The sequence below is a fragment of the Dasypus novemcinctus genome, chromosome 19 (genome assembly GCF_030445035.2).
Source record: "Dasypus novemcinctus isolate mDasNov1 chromosome 19, mDasNov1.1.hap2, whole genome shotgun sequence".
Lineage (NCBI taxonomy): Eukaryota > Metazoa > Chordata > Mammalia > Cingulata > Dasypodidae > Dasypus > Dasypus novemcinctus.
The window spans coordinates 18,152,490-18,179,656 of record NC_080691.1 but is presented as its reverse complement, the minus strand read 5'-3'; the positions used below and the strand labels follow the sequence as shown (position 1 = coordinate 18,179,656).

The following is a 27,167-nucleotide window of genomic DNA, read 5'->3' as shown; positions in this document are numbered from 1 at the left end:
AGAGTCCAGATGACATAATGCCCCATAACTTCCTAGTTCCCGAGCTTTTGTGGGGTCAGCTTGTGGGTCTAGCCTATAACTTAGGGTCAGTGAACTTCCCTGAGCTGTGAATTTGTCAGCTTCAAAGTGGGGGGAACTGGTGCCAGCGGGTTGCTGTCAGGCCTCCGAGCATGGACACAGCTCCTGGGGCCGCTCCAATTCCCCCTGGGCCCCGGCCTTGGCATGAGCGCACTCCTGCTGTGAGACCCCCTGCAGCCGCTCACAATGGCTTCTCCAGGGTGAGCCCGAGGGTCCTGGGGAGGGAAGATATTCCTGGGAAGCCCAATCCCCTGGGAGCAGGCAGGGGGCCCAGATGGCTACAGTCTGGGTCTCAGGCCTCAGTTTATTTGGCAGGAAAATGGGGAAATGGTACATGCAGTGTAACTGGACCAGTTGTTAAAACGTCAAAATACGTCTCTAACAGCTGGTAAAAAGTCACTGTCCCAACCTTCTGTCGGTACCCAGGCATACCCACAATCTAGTAAGTAAACATCGCCCCCACAGGGTCTTCCTGGCCCCAGGCCCTGGGCTGTTGTCTCCACTGCTCTCCTGGGAGCCTGGCATGTCTCTGCCCCCACAGGCTGGCTGAGGGTGGGGTGGCCCAGTCTTGATGGAAAAAAATAGCTGGCATTGGCCGGACCTTGGTTTCCTGGGAGGCAGTGGTCCCGGAATTTGGAGGATACTGTCTCTATCACACCACCAAGCCCAATGGGGACAGACAGACAGACATAAATGTCTACACTGGAGATCCCAGGAACGTGAGGAGACAGATGGGGCATTCCCATACCAGGGAGAAGCCCAAGACCACCCAAAGTCTCCCCGCAACTCCACCAGGCAGGGCCGGGAGGTGAGAAACCCAACCAGGAGACAGCACACGGGCAGAAGCCCGGGCAGAGGGCAGGGGGCAGAGGGCAGGGGGCAGAGGTAGTACACTTTATTGACCGGCTTCTCCCGACAGTTCACAACTCCCTGCAGAGCCCAACCCTGGGCTTGACCCTGTCCCATCCACCAAGCCGCGAGGAGAACGCATCTCGCAAACATCCGGGGGCCTCCAAATGTGCAGCAGCAGGAGCGGACGGGGAGGGAGGGGACCTGCCAGCCAGCGGGAGGGCGTGGAGCAGGGAGGAGGCAGGGCCAACGGGCTGGAGCGCTGCGCCCTGGGCCAGGGCTGCGCCCGAGGCCCCGCCGGCCCCTCACTCCCACAGTTAAGGTTTGCCGTGGTTCACAGTGAGACTGGCTTGGATCTGGCAGGGCGGCAGGGACGACAGGCGGAGAGACGCTGCCCCCTCTTCCCACCCACCCTTGGCTCCACTCACAGGGCTGGGACCATGGAGAGGGAGAAAGTCCCCTCCCCTGTGTCCCCGCCTCTGGGGAATCCCCTCCTCCAAAGAACAGAGGCCTAGTTCCCCTCTGACGACCCCAGGCTATAAGGAAGGGTCACACGCTCCTGGCTCGGAAGATTCTAGAACATCTCAGAAAAACGTGCACACCATCGCTCCCAATTAGAAGAGTGCTCTTGACATCTAGGAGCTGGCGGGGCCTGTGGAACCAAGCAGGAAAAACCCAGGTACCATATGGGTTCAAAAAGGCAGCGCTCCCTGCCCTGCCCTTGGGAGCCTGGGACCACCAGCCTGGAGGGGGGCTGCCTGGCCGCTGGGGCTGCTGGCCTGGAGAAAGGGCGGGAACGGGGGCGGGAAGCGGTGACAGCAGGCCCGGCAGGCTGCTCTCCGGCAACACGGGCCCAGGCTCAGAGGGTGGCCCCCGGGGACCCCTCGTTCAGGTGGGCACCGGGGCCCCTGCCCCTCGGGCAGGCGGGGGTGGCGGTCAGGCCCGGCGGCAGTCGTTGCCCGGCGGCTCCTGGGGGCCAGGGGTGTTGTCTCCGGCGGGCTCGAGCCCCAGCATCTGCCGCTGCACCAGCTTGGCGTAGAGGCCGCCCTGGGCCAGCAGCTGCTGGTGCGTGCCCTGCTGCACCACGCGGCCCTTGTCCAGCACCACGATGCGGTGTGCGTGCTCCACGGTGCTCAGCCGGTGCGCGATGACCAGCACCGTGTGCCTCCGCAGGTCGCCGTGGATGGCCTGCTGGATCTGCGCAGACAGGGCCCGCTCACGCCCCTGCCGGCCTCGAGCCCCGGCGCCACCCCTCCCCGCCGTAAAATGGGGGCTCCCTCGGGGTCTGCCTCCCCGGCCAGCATGAGGGTCCCGGGGGACTAGCGGGTGGCCGGGCTGACTCCAGAAAGCACTTGGTGGTAACGGGGGACCCCTCACCTGCTCCTCCAGCCTCTCGCCCCCGTTAAAGATAGCGCCACACGCCCAAAAGCTCGGGCCACCCAAACCAGGCTCACCCCCAATTCCTCGCCTTCCCTTGGCCCATCCCCAGGGCGTTGGCAAAGCCGTGGTTTCCTCCTCCAAGCTTCCCTGCACCCACTCTGGGCTCTCCACCTCCACCACTTTGCCACCTGGACACCCCCTTGCCCACTCCCCATACGGACTTAAGAATTCTCAGCCATTCTCATTGAAGGCCTGTCCCAAACCTCCAGCCGCTTCTTATCCCACTTAGGACAAAGTCCAAACTCCTCCCCAGGGGCTGAGGAGCCTGTGTCCTCCCCTGACCGTCCTCGCCCCCGCCCGCCAGCCGCACTGACCACTGCTCTGCTTTGAACCTGCCGGGCCCCTCCCCAATGCACCCTTCACCCAGCCCTTCCCACCCTGGTTCTCAGGGAGGCCCCCAGCTCTCTCCTGTCTCTGTAGCAGTGGCCCCGAGCTGAACTCATCCTTGTTTCCCGCTAGCGTGGAAACACCACGGGCTGGGGGTCTCGGTCTCGTCTGCCTGCTGCGGTAACCCCAGCACCTGGAACGGGGCTCGGTAGATATAGGACTCATGAGTGAGTCAATCCCAGACACAGGGCGCTGGCCAGCCACCTACAAATACGTCGTCGGGCTCGATTTAGCAACAAGCGCCAGGTTCAGAGAAGGGAAGAGACTTGCTGGACGCCATGCAGGTCGAAGCTGCAGGGCAGAGCTTCTGACCCGAGGCCCCCAACTCGAACGCCCTTCTTTCCCCGTATCACATGGCGTCTGCTCTGCCGAGGGCCGGAGGCTGGCCTGGAGGACGGGCCCTGGGCCTCCTTTCCCCTGCCTTCCTGCCCTCAGCCCCAGGAGTCACCCGTCCAGGAAGCTCCTGGTCTGGGGGAGCCCCTTTGGCCGTCCCTAAGCCCGTCCGGCACCCGTCTGCTGGTGGGGGGCACCGGCCACCTGCACGTGAGGCTCCACAACTCACCAGGTACTCGCTCTCCGCGTCCAGTGCGCTGGTGGCTTCATCCAGGACGAGGACGGGCGGGTTTCGCACCAGAGCCCGGGCCATCGCCACCCGCTGCTTCTGGCCACCAGACAGCTGGGCCCCCTTCTCCCCCGTCTCTGCATGGTGGAGGCAGAGGGGCGAGGTCAGCAGGAGAGGCAGGCCGGGGCGGCCCGCGGGGAGCGCCAGGCGCCCCTTCCTTCCTCCACCTTGGGGGCTGGCTCGCCAGGCATTCGGTCAGGGAGGGGCAGCGCGCCAGGAAAGGTGCCGTTCAAAGGGCCACGGTACACAAGAGGTGGTACAGCCACGCAACGGGATGTTACTCCACCATAGAAAGGCACGTGGCGCTGATACAGGCCAGAAGGTGGACGACCCTGGAAAACGTGACGCTGAGTGAAAGAAGCCGGTGGATAAATCCACTTTCATGAAATGACTGGAAAAAGCAAACTCAGAGAGACACAAGTAGGTTAGAGGAACCAGGGGCTGGAGGGAGGGGGATGGGGGTTAAAGCTTAATGGAGCCAGTTTCTGTTTGGAGCCATGATAAAGTTTTTACAACGGCTGGTGTTGATGATGTAATTAAGGCCACTGAATTGAACACTAAAAATGGTTTAAATGGTATAAGTTTTGTGTTTTATACAGGCAACCCAATAAAACTAGAAGGGAGGGGCACTGGCTGGAGCTAACAAGTTTAACTTTTGTTGGTAAGTTAACAGGTTTAACTCTCCCCATCCCTAAGAGTCAGGCAAGCTAAGATAGCACCCAAGATGCCATTTTTTTTGCTCACTGATTTTGCAAAAAAATCCAAACGTGTGATAATACACTTTGCAGGTGAAACTGCAGGGAATCTCCTGTGTTCCTGGGCCGGTACAATTGGGACAGTACCTATGGCTTGCAATAATAAGGTTGTAATGCTTAACCCTGTACGTTCACCAGTGTGTGCAGAGCATGTGTTAAAAGTACCATGCAGGGAAGCGGACTTGGCCCAGTGGTTAGGGCATCCATCTACCACATGGGAGGTCTGCGGTTCAAACCCCGGGCCTCCCTGACCCGGGGTTTGGCCCATGCGCAGTGCTGATGCACGCAAGGAGTGCCGTGCCACGCAGGGGTGTCCCCTGCGTAGGGGAGCCCCACGCGCAAGGAGTGCGCCCCATAAGGAGAGCCGCCCAGAGCAAAAAAAGTGCAGCCTGCCCAAGAATGGCACCACACACACAGAGAACTGACACAACAAGATGACGCAACAAAAAGACACACAGATTCCCGGTGCCGCTGAGAAGGATAGAAGCAGTCACAGAAGAACACACAGCGAATGAACACAGAGAGCAGACAACTGGGGGAGGGAGGGGGGAGTTAGGGAGGAAGGGGAGGGAAATAAATAAAAAATAAATCTTAAAAAAAAAAAAGGTCCAATGCCACACCCTTGGCCCTGGCAGACCAACCTCTTTTTCCTACAGCTCAACGTTCTTGCACTCAACCTGACATAAGTACAGGTTGTGTATGACTCACAGCACCCTTACAGCAAAAAGTTATAAACAATTCAAATGCCCATCTATAGAAAACTGAGCAAGTGAGTTACTTATTAAGTCCGTTCTTCGAGAAGCCATACAGGGTAGCGTATATGACTTTGCATTTTCTCCCCCACCCTTTCAGGTCTTTCCCACACTCCAAATAGGAGCGGAATCCCTAAAGAGTTAAAACCGCAAGCCCCCGTGACAGGTGACTGGTCAGCAGATCCTGCACTAGGAGGCTAACCTGTTTTTCCAGAAGCCTGCCCTGGCGTGGTGGCATCTGCCTTCCCCAAACTGCCTAATCACCCATGTATCGACAAGCCTCTCCTGCCTGGCAGAAAACATTTGTTCCTTTAGGATCTGTTCTCTGTAATGATTGCCCTTTTGGTTCTTGAGCAATTCATCACATTCCTTGGAAAGCAGCCCTCCCCCGCCACTGCACATAGACACGCCCATAAAAGACCCCCTCCTCTGGAGGGGAATATGGATGTCACGCCTGGGAAGCGCTGCTGAGGACGGGGACCCCACGGAAGCCCCCAAGGAAATGCTCACGCCTGGCCAAGACGGACTTGCCCGAGTCTCTCTGGTCTGACCTTTCCACCTAGCTCGGCGGGCAGCTGTCACTTTTGCACAGCTCCTTGCCACACTCGGAACATACCCTGAGCCCTTGGCAGCTGTGAAATAGAGAAGGAGGATGCTTTCCAGGTGCCCACACGGCAAGACCAGCAAACAGGGAAAGAAGAAAGCCAGGTGCAAAACAGCGGTAGCAGGTGCTGCTCTTCCGCATGTAAAGGGAGTGGGGGTAATATATATATATATTCATTTTTGCATAAAGAAACTCCAAAAGGACACAAACGACACTAACGAGAGAAGTTTTGGTGATGGCAGGAGGGAAGTGGAAATAGATTCAAGGATGGAATAAAATTTTTCATTGTACATCTTTTTCTAAGAGACATTTAAAAAATTTTTTTTTGGACATGTGACTCTCCCCTTTGCAAGAACTACATTTCAAAATAAGGGAAGAAAGAGCAGCTGGCAGGTGGCAACGCTCGACAGAGAGGACAGCCCTTGGGGCCCAGTGGGGCGGACGCTGGGAGGCTGCGTACCTGTGTTGTAGCCGTCCTGCAGCTCCATGATGAAGCTGTGGGCGTTGGCCTTCTGCGCCGCCTCCACCACCGCCTCGAAGGGCACGGCGGGCAGGCCGTAGGAGATGTTGTCTGTGATGGAGCGGGCAAACAGCACGGGCTCCTGGCTCACCAGGGAGACCTGCGGGGGAGGGGGGGCACGAGAGCCGGCTGTGACTGGGAACCGCGCCAGGGCCTCAGGGCTGGGACCTGGTCAGGCCCTGCAGAGGCCCCAGCTGCAGCGCTCAGCGGCCTCGCCTCTTGCCCAGCCGCAGAGCCCCGGCTGCAGCCCTGGCCGACCGACGGGGCCCCCACGTTTGCCACTCACGGCGAAACCAATTCCCGAGCCTCTGAGACGGAGCTCACTGTCTTCCCCCGTCCTGGGGGAAAAAGAGAGAGAGAGAGAGAATGTGGCTGGGTGAAGGCGGGTGCCCAGGACGAGCAGCACGAGGCCAGGGCAGGCCTGCAGGCCACAGGGCCCTTCCTGGTATCGCCCTCTCCCTCCCAAGAGAATAACGTCCAGGAGCTGTAGTCCGTGAGCCCCCAGGACAAAATAATTTAGGAATCTGACACACCAAAATGATACTTTAGGGAAGCGGATGTGGCTGAATGAGAGGTCCAGGGTTCAAACCCAGGGCCTCCTGACCTGTGTGGTGAGCTGGCCCATGCGCAGTGCTGATGCATGTGAGGAGTGCCTTTTTTCACAAGGAGTGAAAAATGTGCACCCACCCGGAGTGGCACCACACACACGGAGCGCTGACGCAGCAAGATGACGCAACAAAAAGAGACACAGATTCCCAGTGCTGCTTACAAGAATACAAGGGGACACAGAAGAACACACAGAATGGACAGAGAGCAGAACTGGGGGGCAGGGGGGCGGGGAGAGGGAGATGTAAGGGAAGAGAAATAAATAAAATATTTTTTAAAAAACAAAAACAAAATGATAGTTTAGAAGATATTGCAACACTGTAAATGGCGGGGGGCAGGGGGGGGAAGGGAAAAGCAAAAGATAAGAAATAACCTAGCTGTTCATAAATTGAGGATTGGTTAAATAATTACAATGCATCCATGAAATGAAACTGCAGATCAGTATATACACATAGCATGATTCTATTTAAAAAAATATATTTTCAGGGGAGTGGATGTGGCTCAGTGGCTGAGCACTGGCTTCCCACACGTGAGGTCCTGGGTTCCATCCCTGGCCCCTGGTACCTAAAATACATTTATAAAAGTATTTATATCAACAGAATCATACTATTTATATATACTGATCTGCAATTTCATTTTGTGATTTATATAAAATAGAGATATAAAATATAAAAATATAAAAATTGCATAGCTGTGCCTTTAAATTTCTATTTATTTATAGAAAGATAGAAAATAGGTTGGAAAAGAGATTTACTAAATTGTTAGCACCAGCTACCTCCATGGGACAGAATTCACAGGGCAAAGGAGAAAGGAACTTTCATCTCTTAATTTTAAAATTTGCCCCAAATTATGGGAAGATGGTTGGATTGTGGTATTTTACTGTTTTGTGCTTATGGAACTTTTTACATTTTAAATTAAACAAAACAGGGATATTTACAAAAGAGGAAATCCAAATGTTCAAGAAATGTATGAAAAGGTACTTAGAATCTTCAGTGATCAGGGAGATGTGAAAAACCACAACGAGCTACCACTACATACTCACCAGCAGGCAAAACTCAGGACTGCCTATTTTAAACCAAGGTGAGAATGAGGACCCATTGGGACCCTCGCCCGGGGCTCAGGGGAGTTAAATCAGTACAGCCACCTAAGAATCCGGTTGTGGCAGAAACTAGTGAAGTTAGGCCTGGGAAACATCTACCACTGAGCTATTCTACTTTGCGGGACAGACCACGTGCACCAGGAAACAGGGCTAGAATTTCCACATCAGTCTTGTTGGCAATGGCCACAAATGGGAAACAACCCAAACGTCTATCAACAGTAGAATGTGTAAATAGATTGTGATGCGTTTACACAGTGGAATCCCGCCCAGCAATGAGAACAAGTGGGCTACAACCGCGGTGTCAAGCTGGATGACACCCACAGACGACGTCGACTAGAAAACCCAAGAGACACGTGAAGCCGCAGCCAGAGGAGGTTCAAAACCAGGCAAAGCACAGGCCTGCCACTGGGGATACACACCGAGAGGGCAGAACTAAAGAGACACCAGGAGTGGCGATCATAAAAGTCACGGGTCCAAAGGACCAACATGGTATGACTCCACTTACACGAAATATCTAGAAGAGGCCAATTCTTAGAGACAGAAAGTAGATTAGAGGTTCCCAGGGGCTGTGCGGGTGGGAGGGAGTTAAAGCTTAACAGGTGCACAGCTTGGCTGGGGTGATGAGATACTTTGAAAATAGACAGAAATGATGGTTGTACAGCCTTGTGAATATATTGGACAACCCTGAACTGAATCCTTAAAAATGGCTAAAATGTCACACTTTGTATCTATATAAAACCACAATAAAATTTGTTTTTAAAAATCAGGTAGAATGATGCCTCTGGCGGGGAGAGAAAGGGCATCTGGAGGCTTTGAGAGTGCCAGAATGTTCTATTTCTTGACCTGGGGTGGGGGGTCCACCTTATGTAGTGTGCTTCTCTGCTTCTGCGTCCTCTCACAAGAGACTGTTGGATGAGGAGGCGGGGGGCGGGGGCAGCCGTGCACCTACCGCTCTGTGCAGGTACTTGTGGTCGTACACGCCGACCGGCTTCCCGTCCAGCAGCACGCGGCCGCCCTCCAGGGGGTAGAAGTTCTCCAGGATGTTGACGCAGGAGCTCTTCCCACTGCCCGAAGGCCCCACGAGGGCAGTCACCTTGCCTGGGCACAGGCTGAAGGAGACGTTCTGCAAGGCACACGTAGGCACTGTGGGGTCACTGGCTCAGCTCCCCGGGCCTGGCTGTTCCAGCCTTGGACCCAGGAGGGGGCCCCTTCCAGCCCACCCCGCACCCCTTTGCCTTGATTGGGGACTCCCGGCCCCCAGCATGTCTCCTTCTCTGGCAGCACCTTCATACCTGCTGTCCCCCCTGCCTAAATCGCCCTTGCTGCAGAGAGCCACCTGGCTGATCTCAGCGCAAATGTCACCTCCTCTGAGAAGCGCTCCTTGACTACTTTCACCACCCCCCAGACTTCCCCTGGCACACGGCCCTGCTTTATCATCCTCCCAGCACCTATTACCTGGAATCACTCTGTTAATGATCGGTCTTCCCCAGCTAGAGCGCAAACTCCACGAGGGCAGGGATTTGTACTACAGGATGAGTGAAGGAGGCTTTTGGCAGCCCCGAGCTCCCCGCTCACCTGCAGGACTTGGGTGTGGGGCCGAGTGCGATAGGTGAAGGTCACGTTCTCAAAGTCCACCCGGCCCTCCAGGTGGTCGGGGGCCAAGTTCCCATCATGCACCATGGTGGGCTGCCGGTCAATGAACTCGAACACCTTCTCGGCGGCCCCCACCCCTTGCATCAGGCCGCTGTAGACGGAGCCCACCGACTGCGGGGAGGGGAGACAAGCATTCCTGTCCCACCGACCTCCCCACTCCTGGGGCCCAGCCCTGGAGCAGAGAGATGGGGGGTTGGGGTGCAGAGGGAGCAGTTCTGGGGGAGACATGGGTGGCTGCCGGGGTGCCATCTGCTGGAACGGGGGGTGCCACCTGCTGGAGCGGTCGATGGTGATAACGAAAACCACGAGGACAATAAAACAGAATAATGTGGTTTGTCAGGACCTACGGGGAGCCCACACCCCGCAGCTGTTATCGCCAGCCCTCACCACTGCTCAGCCAGGTGGGTGTCACCACCCCCTGGGGGGGACGGAAGCACAGAGCGGTCAATGAACCAGCCGCTGCCCTCCCCCCGGCGGGAACGTGGCAGAACAGGAACCGAAACGCCGGAGCATTTTCTCATTTCAACTTAAAGTTGGGCCTTGACTTATACAACCCATAAATACATTCTCCTTGTGTAAAAATGCAGCCAATGTACGTGTGAATAGTAATAATAGCTAATTTTTTTAAACTCTTTTTAAAAATTTGTTTCTCTCCCCTTCCCTGCCCCCCCGCCCCAGTTGTCTGTTCTCTGTGACCATTTGCTGCGTGTTCCTTGTCCGCTTCTGTTGTTGTCAGCAGCACAGGAATCTGTGTTTCTTTTTGTTGCATCATCTTGCTGTGTCAGCTCTCCGTGTGTGCGGCGCCATTCCTTAGGGGGCACACTCCTTGTGCGTGAGGCTCCCCTACGCAGGGGACACCCCTGCGTGGCAGAGCACTCCTTGTGCGCATCAGCACTGCGCATGGGCCAGCTCCACACAGGTCAAGGAGGCCCGGGGTTTGAACCTCGGACCTCCCATGTGGTAGATGGACGCCCTATCCACTGGGCCAAGTCCACTTTCCAATCATGGCTAATTTTCTTGAGCACTTTCTATATGCTAGGTTCTATTATTATCTCCTTTCTTCTGAAGAAACAGAAGCACAGAGAACGCAAGCAATTTGCTCCACGGCACACAGCTCTGCCAAGCACACCTGGCTCTTAGAGGGCTGTGTCCTCATCGGTGAAATGCAGGGCCACAGAACTGTGCAGAATGAGACATTGTAATGTGCGCAAAGTCATGTCAGAGCGCTGGCTGCCTAGTAGACACTTGATACACAGAAGCTTTGATTGTTTTCCTTGATATTGTGATATTAATATTTACATTATTATTTTTTTAAAGATTTATTTTATTTATTTATTCTCCCTGTCCCCTCTGGCCCTGTTGTTTGCGGATGCTGTCCACTCTCTGTGTCCATTTGCTGGGTGCTCTCTGAGTCTGCTCATCTTCTCTCTTTTTTAAAAAAATATTTATTTATTTATTTATACCCACACCCACACCCCCGGAGTCTGCTCTTTGTGTCCATTCGCTGTGCGTTCTTCTGTGTCTGCTCGTATTCTCATTAGGCAGCTCTGGGAACCGGTCCTGGGACCTTCCGGAGTGGGAGAGAGGTGATCATTCTCTTGCACCACCTCAGCTCCCTGATCTGCTGTGTCTCTTATTGTCTCTCCTCTGTGTCTCTTTTTGTTGCATCATCTTGCTGCACCAGCTCTCCGTGTGGGCCAGCACTCCCATGCAGGGCAGCTCTCCTGCATGGGGTAGTACTCTGCATGGGCCAGCTCTCCACACAGGCCAGTTTGCCTTCACCAGGAGGCCCTGGGTATCAAACCCTGTACCTCCTATATGGTAGATGGGAACCCAATTGCTTGAGCCACATCTGTTTTCCTCGTCTTCTCTTCAGGAGGCACCAGGAACTGAACCCGGGACCTCCCATGTGGAAGAGAGGCGCTCAATCAGCTGAGCCACCTCAGCTCCCTGGTTTGTTGTGTCTCTCATTGTCTTTCTTCTTCGTATCTCCTTATTGCAAGATCTTGTTGTGTCAGCTCACTATCCCTACCTGCCATGCCAGCTTGCCTTCTCCAGGTGTCACCGGAAACCGAATCTGGGACCTCCCAGGTGGTAGGTGGAAGCCCAATCATTTGAGCCACATCCACTTCCCTATTCTCATTAGTAATATACCTAGATAGAAGTACTACATGGGAGTGCTCCTTTGTGCCCTGTTGCCCCAGAGGTAACCACCTTCCCCGTGTGCTGTATCTTTCTAGCCTTTTCTCTGTGTATTTACAATCATGTGCACATATATAATCCAAAAAATTTTGAGATTTAAAAAATATGCAGATGGGGTCAGAGTATAACCACTGATGAGGGATTTGCTTGTTTCCATTAATGGTGTGTTCCAGCCAGTTCCCACAGCTCCACCTCATTCTTCTGATGCTCTGGAATATGGAGGAAACATATTTATCCAATCCCTGATCAGTGGGTATTTAAGGAGGTATTAATTTTTCACAATTATAAACAAATATGGTGCTGGACCCCCCTGGATTTCTACATCTTTGCCCACTCGTGCGAGAATTCTCGTGCACGGGTTCCCAGAGGCAGGACTGCTGAGGCACATGGGCCATCTCGGCTAACACAAACGGCCCCTGCAGCGGGTACCATGAGCACCCAAACACGTCCTGGGGCGTTACAGGGGTGCACAAAGGAGCGGCCTCCACCTGCCTGGAGGATTTGGTGGCGTAGGAGGGTCCAGGCCACAGAGGTAGCCTCTCTCCCAGCATCCCAGTGCCCTCACCCACAGGGGCATGGCTGTGCTCGTGCTCCACGTCATCACCCGGGATCCCCAGGCGCCCACAAGGTGCCAGCCCCATGGGGCACCCTGCCCGACTCACTGCCTACCTGCGTTTCCTGGGATGCCCTCGAAGGAAGCAGTTGCCCTGGGATCCTGCACCTCCGGGGGAAATGTAGCTGAGCTGGCACTGAAAGCAACGCCTGCTTGGCTCCTGGTGCCGCTCTTTAAGGGGGTGGAGAGGAACCCAGGTCCTGTCTGGACCTACGGGCCGAGCTGCTTCACCTGCTGGGCCTCGGCTTCCTCCTCTGAGAAATGGGCATCTGAGCTGCACTTAACCCGCTCCTGGGGCTCCGCTGAGCGTTTCCTGATTTTTGTTGCCACACTTTCCTCCCTTAGCGGAGTTGCTGTCCCCTGTCCGTGTTAGTATCATATTGGTATTATCAGGCTCCACTGACCTACTTTAAAAAGAAACACCACAGGAAGTGGATGTGGCTCAATGGATAGACCGTCCAGTTACCTTACAGGAGGTCCAGGGTTCAAATCCAGGGCCTCCTGTCCCATGTGATGAGCTGGCCCACACACAGTGCTGATGCACGCAAGGAGTGCTGTGCCATGCAGGGGTGTCCCCCGCGTAGGGGAGCCCACGTGCAAGGAGTGTGCCCTGTAAGGAGAGCCGCCCAATGCAAAAAATGTGCAGCCTGCCCAGGAATGGCGCCGCATGAACGGAGAGCTGACGCAGCAAGAGGACGCAATGAAAAGAGACACAGATTCCCGGTGCCGCTGACAAGTATGCAAGCAGACAAAGAACACGCAGCGAATGGACACAGAGAGCAGACAACAGGGGTGGGGGGAGAAATAAATAAAAACAAATCTTAAAAAAAAAAAAAAGAAACACCACATCCCCGGGGCCTCTCTGGAGCACCCCCCCCCACTTCTGCTGTCCCTTCCTCCTCTCCCCATGCCCCTCCCTGCTCCCCCCCCACACCCCTCCCTGCTCCCCAGGCAGGTGCTCTCACCTCCATACAGTCTCCTAGGACAAACTCATAGATGATGAAGGAGATGAGATTGCCGCTGGTCATCTGGCCCGAGATGACGAGGTGCCCCCCGTAGTAGAGAATGCTGACCTGGACCACCAGCAGCGTGAGCTGGAGAAGGGGAGGGGGCAGCGTGGGTCATGGAGCCCTGCTCAGACCCCCCCACCTGAAGGGAGAGGTGAGAGCAGCCCCGGGCTGGGCTCACACTCCCTGCCACAAACTGGAAGCCCCCTGCCAGGGGGTATGGCCCATGGCCAGCTGGCACTTTCCCCCCCCCCCCCCAACCTCCCTGGAGCCTTTCCCTGCAAAGGCCCCCAGCGGGAGGGGCCAGAGGCTCCGAGCCCGGCCAGGGCACAAGGCTTTCTTTGTAAGGCCCTGCACACGCTTGGCCACCCCTGTCTCCTCTGCTAGGCCTGGTGGGACTGTTATCCTCCCCTCTGCTGGAAAGAACCCGGCTCAGAGAGGTGGAGCCCACCTCTAAGGACCCCGCGAGCCAAGCAGGGCAGGGCACGTCCCCCACGTTAGGGAAGGGCTGTGTCTTGGGTGTCCCTGACTCCCTCAGGGACCTGGCAGAGCATTAGGGAAAAGGAGGGGAAACTGTGTGTCCCTGGCAAACCCCCAGGGGCCCCCCTGCCTGGCCCCAGGCAGTCAAGGGCCAGACCACTGGGGCCTCTGTGCAAGCTGCAAAGAGGCGGCCCCCTCCCGGGGGCTCGCGGAGCTGCAGTTCAGCCTCCCCCTTGGCCGGGCACTTTGGAGGGGTTGGCTTGCCCTGGGGGTGCAAGATATTTCCAGTCCCTCAGTGCCCCTGCAGACTACCAGCTACTCCCCGGAAACTTCACCCCCCCCCACTCCTAGCCCTGTATTCCCTGTGACACCTGCTTCCCAGGTGTGGCCAGCAAGATGGCGCCCAGGTCCAAGAGCTCCCCGTTCCCCGTGGGCTGCGACCCCCTCCGCTGCTCTAAAGGGCTGTGCATGGTGTGTGGCGGTGGCCGACGAGCTGGCAGGGGTGGGGTGGGGGCGCACCTGATTCTCCTCTCCTTGGCAGGGCCACGTCCCAGGCTGGGAAAAGGAAGCTTCTATTTCACGCCCACACCCAGGAGAGAGAACGCCCTGGGAGCGCCCTCGCCGGCGCCCCGCATCCTTCTCCCGCATTGCTGGTCTCCGTGGACAAGCAGAAGGCTGGGGCCGGCTGAAGTCAGGGGCAGCCAGCTCTCACCGGCAGGCAGGACCCGGTCTTTGCGGCCCCTCCCCGCACGTCAGGCCCACGGGGCCAGGGCACGTACCCCACTGCCCCAGACGTAGTACGTGTAGGCCGCCGCCCTCCTTCCTGTTGAGCTTGTACACCTGCTGCAGCTTCCGGGCGTACACCTCGGCCTCCTCCTCCTCGTTGGCGAAGCTGCGCACAGTCTTCATGGCACTGATGGTCTCCTCGGCCGTGTTGCTGGCCCTGGCCAGCGCACTCTGGACCTCTTTGGAGAGCCTCTATGGATGGGAGGGGAGGCAGGGGGAGACCCCGAAACAGGCAGTCTGACTAGCTGCCTGGACACCAGGCCTCTCTGGACGGGCCAGCTGTCCGCGGGGAGTTCCAGGGACAAAGGGACACCACTCGGCGCCTCCTTCTTCCCCCCATCTCCCTCTGGCTTGACTTGACAGAGAATGTGGGCCTTGGGGCATCATGTCCAAGTTCTCAAGGGACGGGGGCCTGATCATCACGCCATCACCAGCACAACACGGCTATGGGCTTCTCGGCAGTCCTTTCAGAAGAGGAGCCTCAATGCCTGATCCCAGGCGGCCCTGAGAGCAGGGGGTCCCTGGACAGGTGTTCAGGTGGTACACTCTGCAAGGCTTGCCAAACAGTAAGAGGGCACCATTTACATCGAAATACGCTAACCCACACGAGAGCCTGAGAGTTGGCAAAAAGATTCCGGCGCTCCCATCCAGGTTCTGGATGGTGGCAGGGGCCCTGGGCCGTGAAATCTGCCCACGTCATGTGCTTATAACCAGGGGCGTCTGGCTGTGAATGGGGCCAAGCATATGACCCAGCAGCCTGCTGCCCGCTGGAGTTGTGGCCACAGCCCTGGGGCTGAGCTGTTTGGGCTGTGCAGTGGCCTCCTGCACCGATCCTCACCCCAGCTACAAGGGCAGCCTGAGAGGCCGGGATGCAATCGAACGTGGGCAGTCCCATGACCTGCGCGTCACGCTCCGGCCGTCAGAAGCATGCGGTGTGCTCCAGCATCCTGGGAGGAGCCGAGCTGGGCCTGAGTCATGTCTGGCTGGGGACTGGGGTGTGTGTGGCCGGTGGCCATGACTCAGACTAACACACGCAACGCCTGCAGGTACAGCGTGGAAAGCGGGGAGCGCCCTGGGGGTCTGCCAACTGAACCTGGGGGTGGGGGACCCATGGGTGGGGCTACAGTTTCCTGGCCCCTTCCCAGGGGCTGACGGGAAGGCAGGCAGGAAGGGTGGGGTGGGCAGGGAGGAAGAGAAACAGGGCTCCAGCGCCAGCTCGTCCTCGGTGAGGAAAGTTCTCTGGGTACCCATGGAGGAGGCTACACGGTGGGTAACAGGGAATGGATTCATTCCGGGACTGGTCGCAGGTCACAGGTTCTGCTAGCTCTGGGGACACTGTTTGACTTTGTAACCTCTGGAGGGATCACACGTCCTCAGTGGCTCGGGCGGGCGTGTGTCACTGGTGAAGGGGCTGCCCATCTGGGCCTGGTTTCCTTACAGCTCAGGGACCCCCAGCCACTTGGGAAGCAGGAGGGGCGGGGCTGGAGGCACGGCAGGGCCCTAACTCGCGGCGGCCCGAGCCCACCCCCCACACAAATGCACAGCCTAAGAGAGAAATTGAACTTGGTCACTCAGCAGAAATCCAAGTCCTCGCCGTGCAGCCCTGTCACCTCCCCTCGCTCCCTGCGCCGGCCTCACTGGCCTCCTGGAGGTCCTCAGGCCTTTGCACTGGCCGTGCCCTCTGCTTGGGGGGCGCCTCCCCGAGACAGCCACCTCCTTCAGGTCTTAACTCAAATGTCACCTTCTCAGAAAGACCGCCGTGCACCTGCAACGCGCCCCCCGCCCTCCCAGCCCCTCTTCCCCCCTTCCTCTTCCTCCTCAGCCCACATCGCCTCTTCGCAGCCTCTATCTAGACTTCATCGCTATGATTATTTTGCCGGCGCTCCCGCTAGACTGTAAGCCCCATGAGGACAGGCGCCTTGTCCTTTTGCCGATGCGGCCCGGCGCCTGCGCCACAGCCGGGGCTCGGCCAGTATCTTGGGGCGACGGGGGGCGCGGCGGGGCGGGGCCTACCTTGTAGTACTTGCCGTAGACGTCGGACACCATCATGATGATGGGGAAGCCCATGAACGTGACCAGCGACAGCTGCCACGAGAGGCTGAACATGAAGACCACCACGCCCGTGACCTTGACCGCGTTGCGCAGGAAGACGTTGATGTTCTGGGAGACCAGGTCGCTGACCATGGTGGTGTCCGAGGTGAGGCGGGAGATGAGGTCCCCTGGAACACAGATGGCCTGGCTCGGGTGGCGGCGCGGACAGGGCGCGCCGGGGGCTGCTGACACCCGCGTCGGAGACGCCCGGGCCTCCCCGCTCCTTCCGTGCCCCGGGGACGAGCCAGGTGTCCCCTGAGGACTCCCGCGAGCCCAGGCCTCGCCCGGCGTCCTGCTTAAGCTTCGTGCCTCATACGGAGGGGAAGGCCGAGGCTCCAAGAGGACGCCTGCCCCACGCCGCAGAGCCAGAATTCCAACCCCAGTCTGCTCCCCGTTGCTGGGGGAGGTGGCAACGCTCCTCTTGTCTCAGAGAAAGAAAACTCATGGCCACCGTTTACCAAGTGCCGGACACGGAGCTGCACGCTTCGCCACCCCCCGGGATGGCTGTGGTCATCGTTCCCATTCCACAGATGCAAAAACAGAGGCCTGAGGAGGGTAAGTGGGTGTGCGGTGGAACCAGGCCCCGCCCCAGGCGGGGGAGGCCAAGCCTGGGCTCTTGCACCCCCCCCCCCGCCCACCATGGGAGCAGAGCCTGACCGGCCCCAGGCTTGGACTGGCCCGGCCCTTGTGGCTCCCATGGGGCAGCAGGAGGCGGGCCTCGGGCCCTGCCACGGCCACGGTTCAGGCCAGAACTCGGGGAGCCCCGGGGCAACCCAAGGCAGGGCCCGGGGGGAAAACAGGACCAGCCAGTAGGACCCAATACTTGACTACTCGGCGGTGCATGGCCAGCCCCTCCCGGGCCGGACTCCCACCCTGGCAGGGCTCACTTGCGGGTCCCCTAAGGCCCCGGGGGCGCCAACCTGTGCGGTTCTCGTCAAAGAAGCTCATCTCCTGGGACACCAGCGAGCGGAAGAGGCGGTTCCGAAGGCGAATGTTCAGTCTGGCAAATATGAGGGTAAAAATGCCGCCCCGAATACCTGCGGCAAATGAGCTAATTGCAGATAAGAGATGTTATAGGACGACATCCTTCCGGCACCCGCAGCCACACCTGGCTGCCCCCACCCCGGTCGGCATGGGCCACGCCTGGGGCAGGGGCCTCAAGCCCACCCTCCAGACTGGCGCCCCCGCCCGCCTTCCCCAGCTGGAGGCCCTAACGGGAGGGGGCAGGGGAGTGGGGAGAGGGCATGGACATTTGCCAGCCAGGTCCCTGCCCCTCCCAGAAGACAGCGTGGACAAGGCCTGGCCCCTCGCTTGGGGCCCCGACTCGTGCTCGGAAAACTGCCTGGAAGGGCGAAGAGGGGACGCCTCGGGGCCCGAAGCCATCAGGGATGAGAGGGTCTGGATGCTGGGCCGGGATCTAGGGCCCACCCGGGAGGACACGGGGCCTAAGCCAGGGTGGGGGCCGGTTGCCCTGGTGACAGGCGAGGGACAAGCCTGCTGGGAGCCGCCGCAACCTCCCTCCCCCGGGGCGGGCCCGAGCCACTACCTGCCGATGGCCAGCACGCACATGACCACGACGGCCGCGCTAAACTGCTCCATGCTCTTCTGGATGACAATGCCGTCGATGGCCCGGCCCGTGTAGTAGGGGAGGAACGTCTCTCCTGCCGGGGACAGGGGGCCAGCTCAGGGGCAGCTCCGGGAGCCCCCGCGCCACCCCCTCGGCGCACTGCTGTTTCCCATGGAGGCTGGAGGTTGGGTGGGGGCCCCGTGCGGCTGAGGTCCCGCCTCGTGTCCAATGATAGGATGGCGGGGGACGCTGGGGCTGGCACTCTCAGGCCTGCTGCGACAATACGGGGCAGCGGGCGCGCAGGGCTTCCCGTGGGACCTCTCGCTCCCTCTGCACATGAGGCCCGAAGTGGACGAGAAAGTGAAGCTGAGGAGATGGGGTGACTGGCCCGGGCCACGGGGCCGTCAGAGGCCGGCTGGCAGCCTCCTCCTGGCTGGCGGAGCGCACAGTCCGAATTCTAGAACCGCGGGGCCAGACCAGGACTCACTCCCCGCCCCTGCTGGTGGGGCGCTGAGAGGTGGCAGGTGACGCCTGATCCACGCGTCTCACTGCAGCCTCACCGGTCCTGGGGAGGAGGCTGAGCAGGGACCAGCACCCCCACCTTGGGGGAGACTCAGCGAGGCCGAGCAGTGTGTGCAAGGCCGTGCAGCTGGTGAGGGAAGGACTGGACTCGAACCCACACCGGCTGCCTACGGAGGGCTCTTCCTTGTCCCCTCCCCCTGGCACCCCGGAATGCCAGCTCTCATCTCAGGGCAACGGCAGGCCTGGGAGGGGGCCACACTGGGCAGGGGCACCCGACCACTTGCTGCAGCTACGGCTGCCCCGCCGGGGCTCCTCCCCCAGGCACAGCCTGGCTGGGGCCAGGCATACAGCAGGAGCTCGATAAAGGTCAGGGAAGGAACCCCGGGCTGGCCGGTCCACCCCTGTCCACCTGCCCGAGAGCCAGGCTTTCCATGGGGTCTGGTGCCCTCTGCTGGCACCGGGCACCAGGAGCACGAGGCGGGGAGCTAGAGGGCCCTGGCCCCACTGTCGTCGGCCAGACGGCAGCCTCAGCCGCAGCCACTAGGTTCTGCCCCAGCTGAGGTTCTGCCTCGGTTTACCTACAGGGGAGAAAGGACACTCACGAGCTCTGCCAGCTCTTCCATGCCTGGCAAACGCCAGTGATAACAACAACCATGACTGTCATTTTGACCCTTCCCGGGTGCCAGGTGCTGAGCGAGCATATTATGTGACGCTTTTGTCCAATGTACACAAGAACTGTCTGAAACTATCCAAGCTGCCAGCAAACCCTGTTAGCCCACCTGCAGCGTGTTACCGGGATCTGACCACTTTCACACCCCCACTGCTCCCACCCTGGTCCAAGCCGCCGTCTCGCCGGGACTATCCTACAGGCCACTCCCAGTTCTCCGGGCTTTGCATCTGCCTGGTCTCTGCGAGAAGATGGTGGGATCCTGCCAAGTCTTTTTACTCCTTGGCTCCCATCTCATCCAGGGTAAAAGCCAAAGTCCTTGTGGCAGGCACAGCGCCCTACCTGGATGGGACCGTGGTCGACCTGACTTCATCTCCGACTCTCCCCCCAGCCTCGCTCTGCTCCAGCCTCGCTGGCCTCTTTGCTGTTCCTTTAAAAGCCAGGCACCTTCCAGCTCCAGGACCTTTGCACTGGCTGGTATGCTCTTCCCCCAGGTATCTGTTCCCTCAACTCCTCCAAGTCTCGAATGCCACCCAATAATCCTATAGACTTGGAATTATTATTCTTCCCATTTTATAGAAGAGGAAAACAGGCTCAGAGAAGTTACTTGCCTAAGTTTATGCAGTTGGGTTACTGTGAAAGCTATACTAAAATATCCCAATTTAACAGGAGATACTCAATGTTACAACTGTAACTTTTTTTCCCAATGGGTGGTTTTTCTTTTAGATTATAAGGGTAAAGAAAAACCTGGAACCACTGGAAGATTGTTGATTGAAAAACAATTGTTAACAATCACAATGTCTAACTTCTTTCTAGCACTTACTTTTGCCAGGCACTGTGCTTCGTCTCATTAGTTCTCACCATAACCTGATGAAGCCCCCATTTCACAGGATGGGAAACTGAGGTTTGCTCAGGTTATGCAACTTGCCTAAAGTAATCTGTAACGTCAGGGACCGGAGCCCCAAGTCTGAGCCCTTCTCCTGACCTTGATCCTGCAGGCCGGCAAAATCCACGCGGCTGTATTTGAGGACGTCTGTGTTCCCGAAGCAAAACCCGCTGACAATAGGGGCGAGGAGGTGGGGGAAAGGAGGTCGTGGAGCGACATCTGCCCAACAGGCAAGGCGGTCGCGCATTCATTCAGTGGGCCCTGTGCTGGGTATTGGTGTCCTGGGTGAGTCAGACCTGCCCCTGCCTCTGTAGGGCTCACAGCTTGGTAGGGGAGGCAGGGGGTGGGTGCGTAACTTAGGGCCACAACTGGAAGGGCCCTCTGGGCTTTGAAGCATGAGTAGGAGAAACTGTCTGGTTTAAAGGAAAGAGGGAAGCAGATGTGGCTCAAGTGGTGGAGTGCCTGCTTCCCACAGGGGAGGTCCCGGGTTTGGTCCCCGGTGCCTCCAAAAAACAAAAAAACAAACAACAAGCAAATAAATGGAAAAAAAAAAAAAACTCAGGGGAGCCAGTGTGGCTTGGTGGTTGAGCACCAGCTTCCCACATAGGAGGTCCAGGGTTCAAACCCCGGTCATGGTACCTAACTTAAAAAAAAAACGGGAAACGCGTGGGGGAGCCCCACGCGCAAGGAGTGCGCCCATGAGGAGAGCCGCCCAGCGTGAAAAGAAAGAGCAGCCTGCCCAGGAATGGCTCCGCCCACACTTCCCGTGCCGCTGACGACAACAGAAGCGGACAAAGAAACAAGACGCAGCAAATAGACACCAAGAACAGACAACCAGGGGATGGGGGGGACATAAAATAAATAAATAAATCTAAAAAAAAAAAACACACAAAAAAAACGGGAAAGGGTTCTTCTTTGAAGCCATGAAGTCAGACACCAAAGGGCGAATACAATATGGTTTCACCTGTATGAAATACCTAGAATAAGCAAAGCCATGTAGACAAAAGGGAGATTAGAGGCTGCCAGGGGTGAGAGTGGGGGTGGGGGGGCCTCACTGCAGAGTGGGGACAGTTTCCACTTGGGCTGATGGCAAAGTTTCGGTAAGGGATGGTGGTGACGGCCGTACAACCTCAGGGGTGTGAGTAGCTCCACTGAATTGTATACTTGCAAGCTGTTAAAATGGGGAATGTTGTGGTGTATACACGATACCACCACAAACGTTTTTTTCTTTTTAAAGGAAATGATTAGAATGGCCAATTTGGTTACATATGGTACCACGATTTTTTTTTTTTTTTTTTTAAAGGAAAGGGGCCATCCCAACACTCACAGCTGCTACTCTTTCCCGGCCGGGCACCTGACTCATTCCTTCTAACTCACGGAATCTCACAGTTGCCCAGCAGGGTGGGTGCTGCCATTGTGCCCATTGCACAGATGGGCAGACCGAGACTCAGAAGACAGGAACTTGCCTAAAATCACACAGCCGCTAAGGGGCTGGGACCAAGAGGGCAGGAGGTAGGTAAGAGGAGGAGGGGGGCTACAGAATCGGAGCCGGCCCTGGGCTTCTCCCGTCCTCGCTGGGAACACTCCACCTCTACAACCACCCCTGGACCTGTCCCTGGGAGTTAAAAGCTTATAAACTCCTGACGGCCAACACTCCGACCATTTACCACGACGTGTCCGGGTCAGTACCAGTCCATCTCCCATCTGATCCTATTCAAGCTTCACAACGCTACGAAACGACGACTCGAATGGTCCCCTCTCCACAGAAGAGGAAACTGAGGCTTGGAAACGTATGTAACTTGCCCTGGGTCACGGGGCTGGGTAAGGCGCAGGACCAGGATCTGTCCCCAGGCCTTGCTGATCCCAGACCCGGTGGAGCTGCAACCCTTCGACATCACACCCCCCCCTACCCCAATACTGCCGAGTGGGGCTTCCAAACTGGATGTCTTGACCAGACACACGCTAGCAAATACGTTGTATACCACAAGCCAGGACACACTTCACATATTACAGAGCCACAATGAAAGTGGTGAGAAAATACTTAACCTTACCATCCTCTGATGCTTTCTATCCCTTTCTAGTCTGTCTCCTTACAAAAAGTGCTTCTGACCCAGGGAGCCCACTTCCAGGAATTTCTCCTACAGACACATCTGTATTCATATGAAATACGTGTGAACAAAGTTATTCACTGTAAAAGAAAAAGACTGAAAACAACACAAGAGCCCATCATGATAAGACCAACCAAATAGTCCATGGTGGAGCCACACAATGGAATACTATGCAGTTGCATAAAAGAATGAGATACCAATCGAGGAAAATCTCTGAAAATATTAGGTGAAAAAAAAAGAGAACTAAAACAGCATGCAGACACTATATAACATATATTCTTATTTTCTTTTCAAGCCATAAGGAAACACTGGAAGGGGACACAAGAAATGAGTAAAAGTAGTTTCCTGCCCCGTTGGAAGTTTCCAGAACTCTTCCTTCAAGCTAGCCTTGTGCAGGGGGATCAGACATAATTGATGGAGATATAATTAAGGAGTGAAACTCATGATGTTCACCTTTTCATATGAATTTGATTTTTTTTAAAAATTGTGGCAAATACACATATGATAAAATTTGCCATTTGAACCATTTTAAAGTAGACAATGCAGTGGCATTAATGACATTCACAATGCTGCACAAATATTTGCAAGATATTTTATCACCCCAAGCAGAAAGTCCATCCCCACTAGCTGTCACTTAACCTCTAATCCACTTTCTGTCTCTGCGGATGCACCTGTTCTAGATATTTCATGTGTGTGGGCTCGTACGATTTGGTGTCACGTTGTAGCACCGATCCGAACTCTGTTCCTTTCCGTGGCCAAATAAGCTTCACTTGAGAGCGACGTGGCTCAACTGATAGATAGAGCGTCCGTCTACCATATGGAGGGCCCAGGGTTCAAACCCAGGGCCTCCTGACCTGTGTGGTGAGCTGGCCCATGCGCAGTGCTGCTGCCACGCACAAGGAGTGCCGTGCCACGCAGGGGCATCCCCGCGTAGGGGTCCTCCATGTGCAAGGAGTGCACCCCGCAAGGAGAGCTACCCCGCATGAAAAAAGCACCCACCAAGAGTGACGCTGCACACACAGAGAACTGACACAGCAAGATGACGCAACGAAAAAGAGACGCAGTTTCCCAGTGCCACCGGATAATGCAAGTGGACGCAGAAGAACACACAGCAAATGGACACAGCAGACAACAGGGGTGAAGGGGAGAGGAAAAAATAAAATAAAATCTTAAAAAAAAAAAATCTTCCACTGAGTGGCACGGCCCCTTGATTTGACTTTTGAACCGTGTGGGTAAAATGTTGAGAATTTAAGAGGGAAAGGGCAGTGGTCACATCCACTGAAGCCAATTTCTTGGGTGCCCGCCAGGCCCGCGGGGCCTCACTTACCCAGAGCCGCCATGATGAGGAAGAGGGAGGCAGCCACGAGAAAGGCCACGTCAGGCTTGGTGTAGGAGAGCAGCTTCCGCAGCGTGGCCCCCGACGCCTGCTCGGGCGGGGGCCGGTCATCCCCAGGGAAGCCCTCGGCCTCGCCGCCCGCCCCCGGCTCGAGGGCCTCGGTCTCCGACCGCACCGTGGACAGCAGCCACCAGAGCAGGAAGGAGGCGGTGAGCGAGAGGTACGTCCACGCGAAGAGGGCCCAGAACCAGGGGTCCCGGATCGGCTTGCGCACCTCGGAGAAGAGCAGAAGCTTCACCACGGCATAGATGCCCACGAAGAGGCACACGAGGGTGATGACCGTCCATGAGGCCCGCAGCCGCCGGGGCCCCAGGGAGCTGTTCTTGGCCACGCCGATGGTGGCACCCAGGAGCAGGCAGCTGCGGTACAGGCAGGCTGCCCAGAGGTCCAGCACCGAGTCAAAGATGTTGAAGTGGCGGATGTCCTCCAGCAGGCTGCGGTCCAGATGGCTGAGGAGGTAGATGGCCGTGGTCACACCGATGTCCACGCTCATGAAGGCCAGGGTCGCCAAGACCGCCTTCCACAGCCGCATCCTGCTGGCAGGGCGTGGGGGGCAGGTGGCGAGGAGCAGGCTCTAGCTCAGGGGGGCAAGGCCATCGTCTGTGGGGCCCAGCTGGACCTGTAGGGGTGAGAACATGTGTCATGGTCTGCTACTTGCCCGCTGTGTGACTTTGAGCAAGTCACCGGGCTTCTCTGCAACAGTGATGACCACAGTGACCTCCCGGGGAGGTTGTGAGGGTTCTATTCATTCAAGAAATATTTATTGAGGGAAACAGATTTGGCTCAATGGCTAGAGAGTCCACCTACCACATGGGAGGTCCAGGGTTCAAACCCAGGGCCTTCTGACCTGTGTGATGAGCTGGCCCATGTGCAGTGCTGATGCACGCAAGGAGTGCCGTGCCATGCAGGGGTGTCCCCCATGTAGGGGAGCCCCATGTGCAAGGAGTGTGCCCCGTAAGGAGAGCCGCCCTGCACGAAAAAAGCTCAGCCTGCCCAGGAGAGGCGCCGTACACACATGGAGAGCTGACACAGCAAGATGACGCAACAAAAAGAGACACAGATTCCCGGTGCCGCTGACAAGAATGCAAGTGGACATAGAAGAACACACAGAGAACGGACACAGAGAGCAGACAAGGGAGGTGGGGGGGGAGGGGAGAGAAATAAATTTAAAAAAAAATAAGTCTTTTAAAAAAAAACACAGTAAATATTTATTGAGCGCCCACAGTGGCCGAGACTCTGTTCTTTGTGTTGAGGATTTAACGATGACCAAAAATCACAAAGATCCCTGCTCTGGTGGAGCTGACATTACTCATGAGAAGAGTGAACATGAGCGAGAAGTAAATGATCCAGTACGGCTAAGAGGTAAGTGCCAAGGAGAAAAGAATAGCGGGGTGAAGGGGTCAGGATGACAGAGGATGAGTGCAGTTTTAAAGAGGGGGCCAGGGAGGACTTTGCTTTGAAAGTGACACTTGCGCAAGACCTGAAAGAGGTAAGAATGTCCACCCTGTGGCTTTCTGGAGGGAAGCATTTTGGACTGTTGGAGCAGAGCAGGCCAGAGCCCTGCAGCAGGGACATGCTGTCCGTGGTTGAGGGAGGCAAGGCGGCTCCATGAGGTCAGAGAGGAAGGGGGCCAGGTCTGGGGGAGCTGGCAGGTCAGGAGGGAGATAAGAGGAGAGCCCCAAAAATGCTCACTGACGTATACAAACCCCACCGCCTCTTCTGCTATTTCCCTGAACTTGCTCCCTCATTGAGAAAATGCTGGTGTGAGGTCCAAGAGACAATGTACGTGCTGCTCTGGGCACCTCATGGCTGCTGCTGATTGTTAGCATCTGTATGCAGTGGGCGCTCGATAAATGTTCATTTGCTTCCCTCCTCCCCAAACCAGCCCTTCAATCTCTGCAACCCCAAATAAAACATAACCCTCCTTAGACCAAGAGGGAATTTGAAGGGTATGGGAGTGGCCACAGGGTCCCCTGGGGATTGTCACACCTGCTTAGAAGCTCCCAGTAGGAAGCGGACTTGGCCCAGTGGTTAGGGCGTCCGCCTACCACATGGGAGGTCCGCGGTTCAAACCCCAGGCCTCCTTGACCCGTGTGGAGCTGGCCCATGCACAGTGCTGATGCGCGCAAGGAGTGCCCTGCCACACAGGGGTGTCCCCCGCGTAGGGGAGCCCCACACGCAAGGAGTGCGCCCCACAAGGAGAGCCACCCCGCATGAAAAAAAACACAGCCTGCCCAAGAGTGGTGCCGCACACTAAGAGAGCTGACACAAGATGACGCAACAAAAAGAAACACAGATTCCCGGTGCCACTGACAAGGATAGAAGCGGTCACAGAAGAACACACAGCAAATGGACACAGAGAGCAGACAACTGCGGAGTGGCGGGGGGTGGGAGAGAAAAATAAAAAATAAATCTTTTTTTTTTTAAAAAAAAAGAAGTTTCCAGAATCTTTTTCTCCACCTCAGGCTTGCCTTTACTCCCAAGTCCCTAGGACCTTTTGATTTTCTGGGGCTTAAAGTCTGCTTCATCCAAAGCTCCCCCCTCCTTCCAACACACACAAGTTCTCTTAGAACTCACCACCAAGCCGCAGGGACAGTCCAGGAAGGGGGCCCGGGCCCCGGGGGCCTGAGTTTGGTGGCCCAGGCAAGGCTGGGGCTGGGCTGGGTGTTCCCTGGGGTGCTGCCTCCAGGTCCGCCCTCTGCTGGGGCACCCTGCTCTCTAATATGGGCGGCGCACCCCTCCCTTCCACTTGGTGGCGCCAGAGCTCAGTGTGTGGGGGCTGTGAAGGGAAGTGGCCCGAGACTCTTTCCCCAGGGCTCTGGTGCCCAAACCAAGGGGGTGGACCTCACACTCAGGTGTGATTAACATATCACACAACCCTGGGGGGGGGTTGGTTTCCACATTTCCAATGTACAGTGAGGGAAACTGAGGCACAGAGAGGCAAAATCACTCCCCCCAGATGATTCTGCCAACAAGGGACCAAGTCAGGACTTGAACTAGGATCTGAAAGACCCCTGTGCCTAGACTGCTGGGCATACAGCAGGTGCCCAATACCTACAAGCAAACAGTTTTTGAAGACAGCACTTCCTGGGAGCAGAGCACTGGGCAAACGGGGAGTGTTCCTTTAAGGAAAAAGGAGTCCAGCTCACGGGGGCTCAGCCAAGTGGCAGATGAGGACAGCAACGCCAATGCTGCCCTGTGCCCGAGGCCGTCCCCAGGATTCACACCCACGGATCCTCACAAGAACTTACAAGGCAGCCTCTGTTAGCAGCCTCATTTTACAGTTGAGGAAACTGAGGCGCAGAGAAGGGCAGTGACTTGTCCTCCACCCCGGGATGCGAACCCAGGCCATCAAGTGCCAAAGCCTGGGCTCTAAGCCCCAAAGCCCTCCTACTTCAAAACCGCCTTCTCCAGGGGCTGGCCGGACCCCAAGGAGGCTGAGGAGAAGTGGGCGAGGAAGGACGGGGTGTGGCCACC

General features: G+C 56.9%; 1 protein-coding gene and 1 long non-coding RNA gene across 2 annotated transcripts in view; one reads left to right on the top strand and one right to left on the bottom strand.

Moving 5' to 3' along the window:
- Positions 1-951: 951 nt before the first annotated feature.
- LOC101441416 (ABC-type oligopeptide transporter ABCB9) overlaps positions 952-27,167 on the bottom strand; it is a 28,537-nt gene continuing 2,321 nt past the window's right edge. The window contains 12 exon segments of the mRNA XM_058281303.2: positions 952-2,124; positions 3,317-3,453; positions 5,948-6,107; positions 8,662-8,835; positions 9,288-9,476; positions 13,146-13,274; positions 14,447-14,482; positions 14,484-14,645; positions 16,467-16,672; positions 17,465-17,595; positions 18,091-18,205; positions 23,622-24,309. Coding sequence (XP_058137286.1) covers positions 1,864-2,124; positions 3,317-3,453; positions 5,948-6,107; positions 8,662-8,835; positions 9,288-9,476; positions 13,146-13,274; positions 14,447-14,482; positions 14,484-14,645; positions 16,467-16,672; positions 17,465-17,595; positions 18,091-18,205; positions 23,622-24,222 — 2,301 coding nt within the window. The 5' untranslated portion in view covers positions 24,223-24,309 and the 3' untranslated portion in view covers positions 952-1,863.
- LOC131274558 (uncharacterized) lies at positions 15,612-17,502 on the top strand. The gene is made up of 3 exons (XR_009181788.2): positions 15,612-15,719; positions 16,486-16,650; positions 16,975-17,502. It is a non-coding gene; the product is annotated as an uncharacterized lncRNA (long non-coding RNA).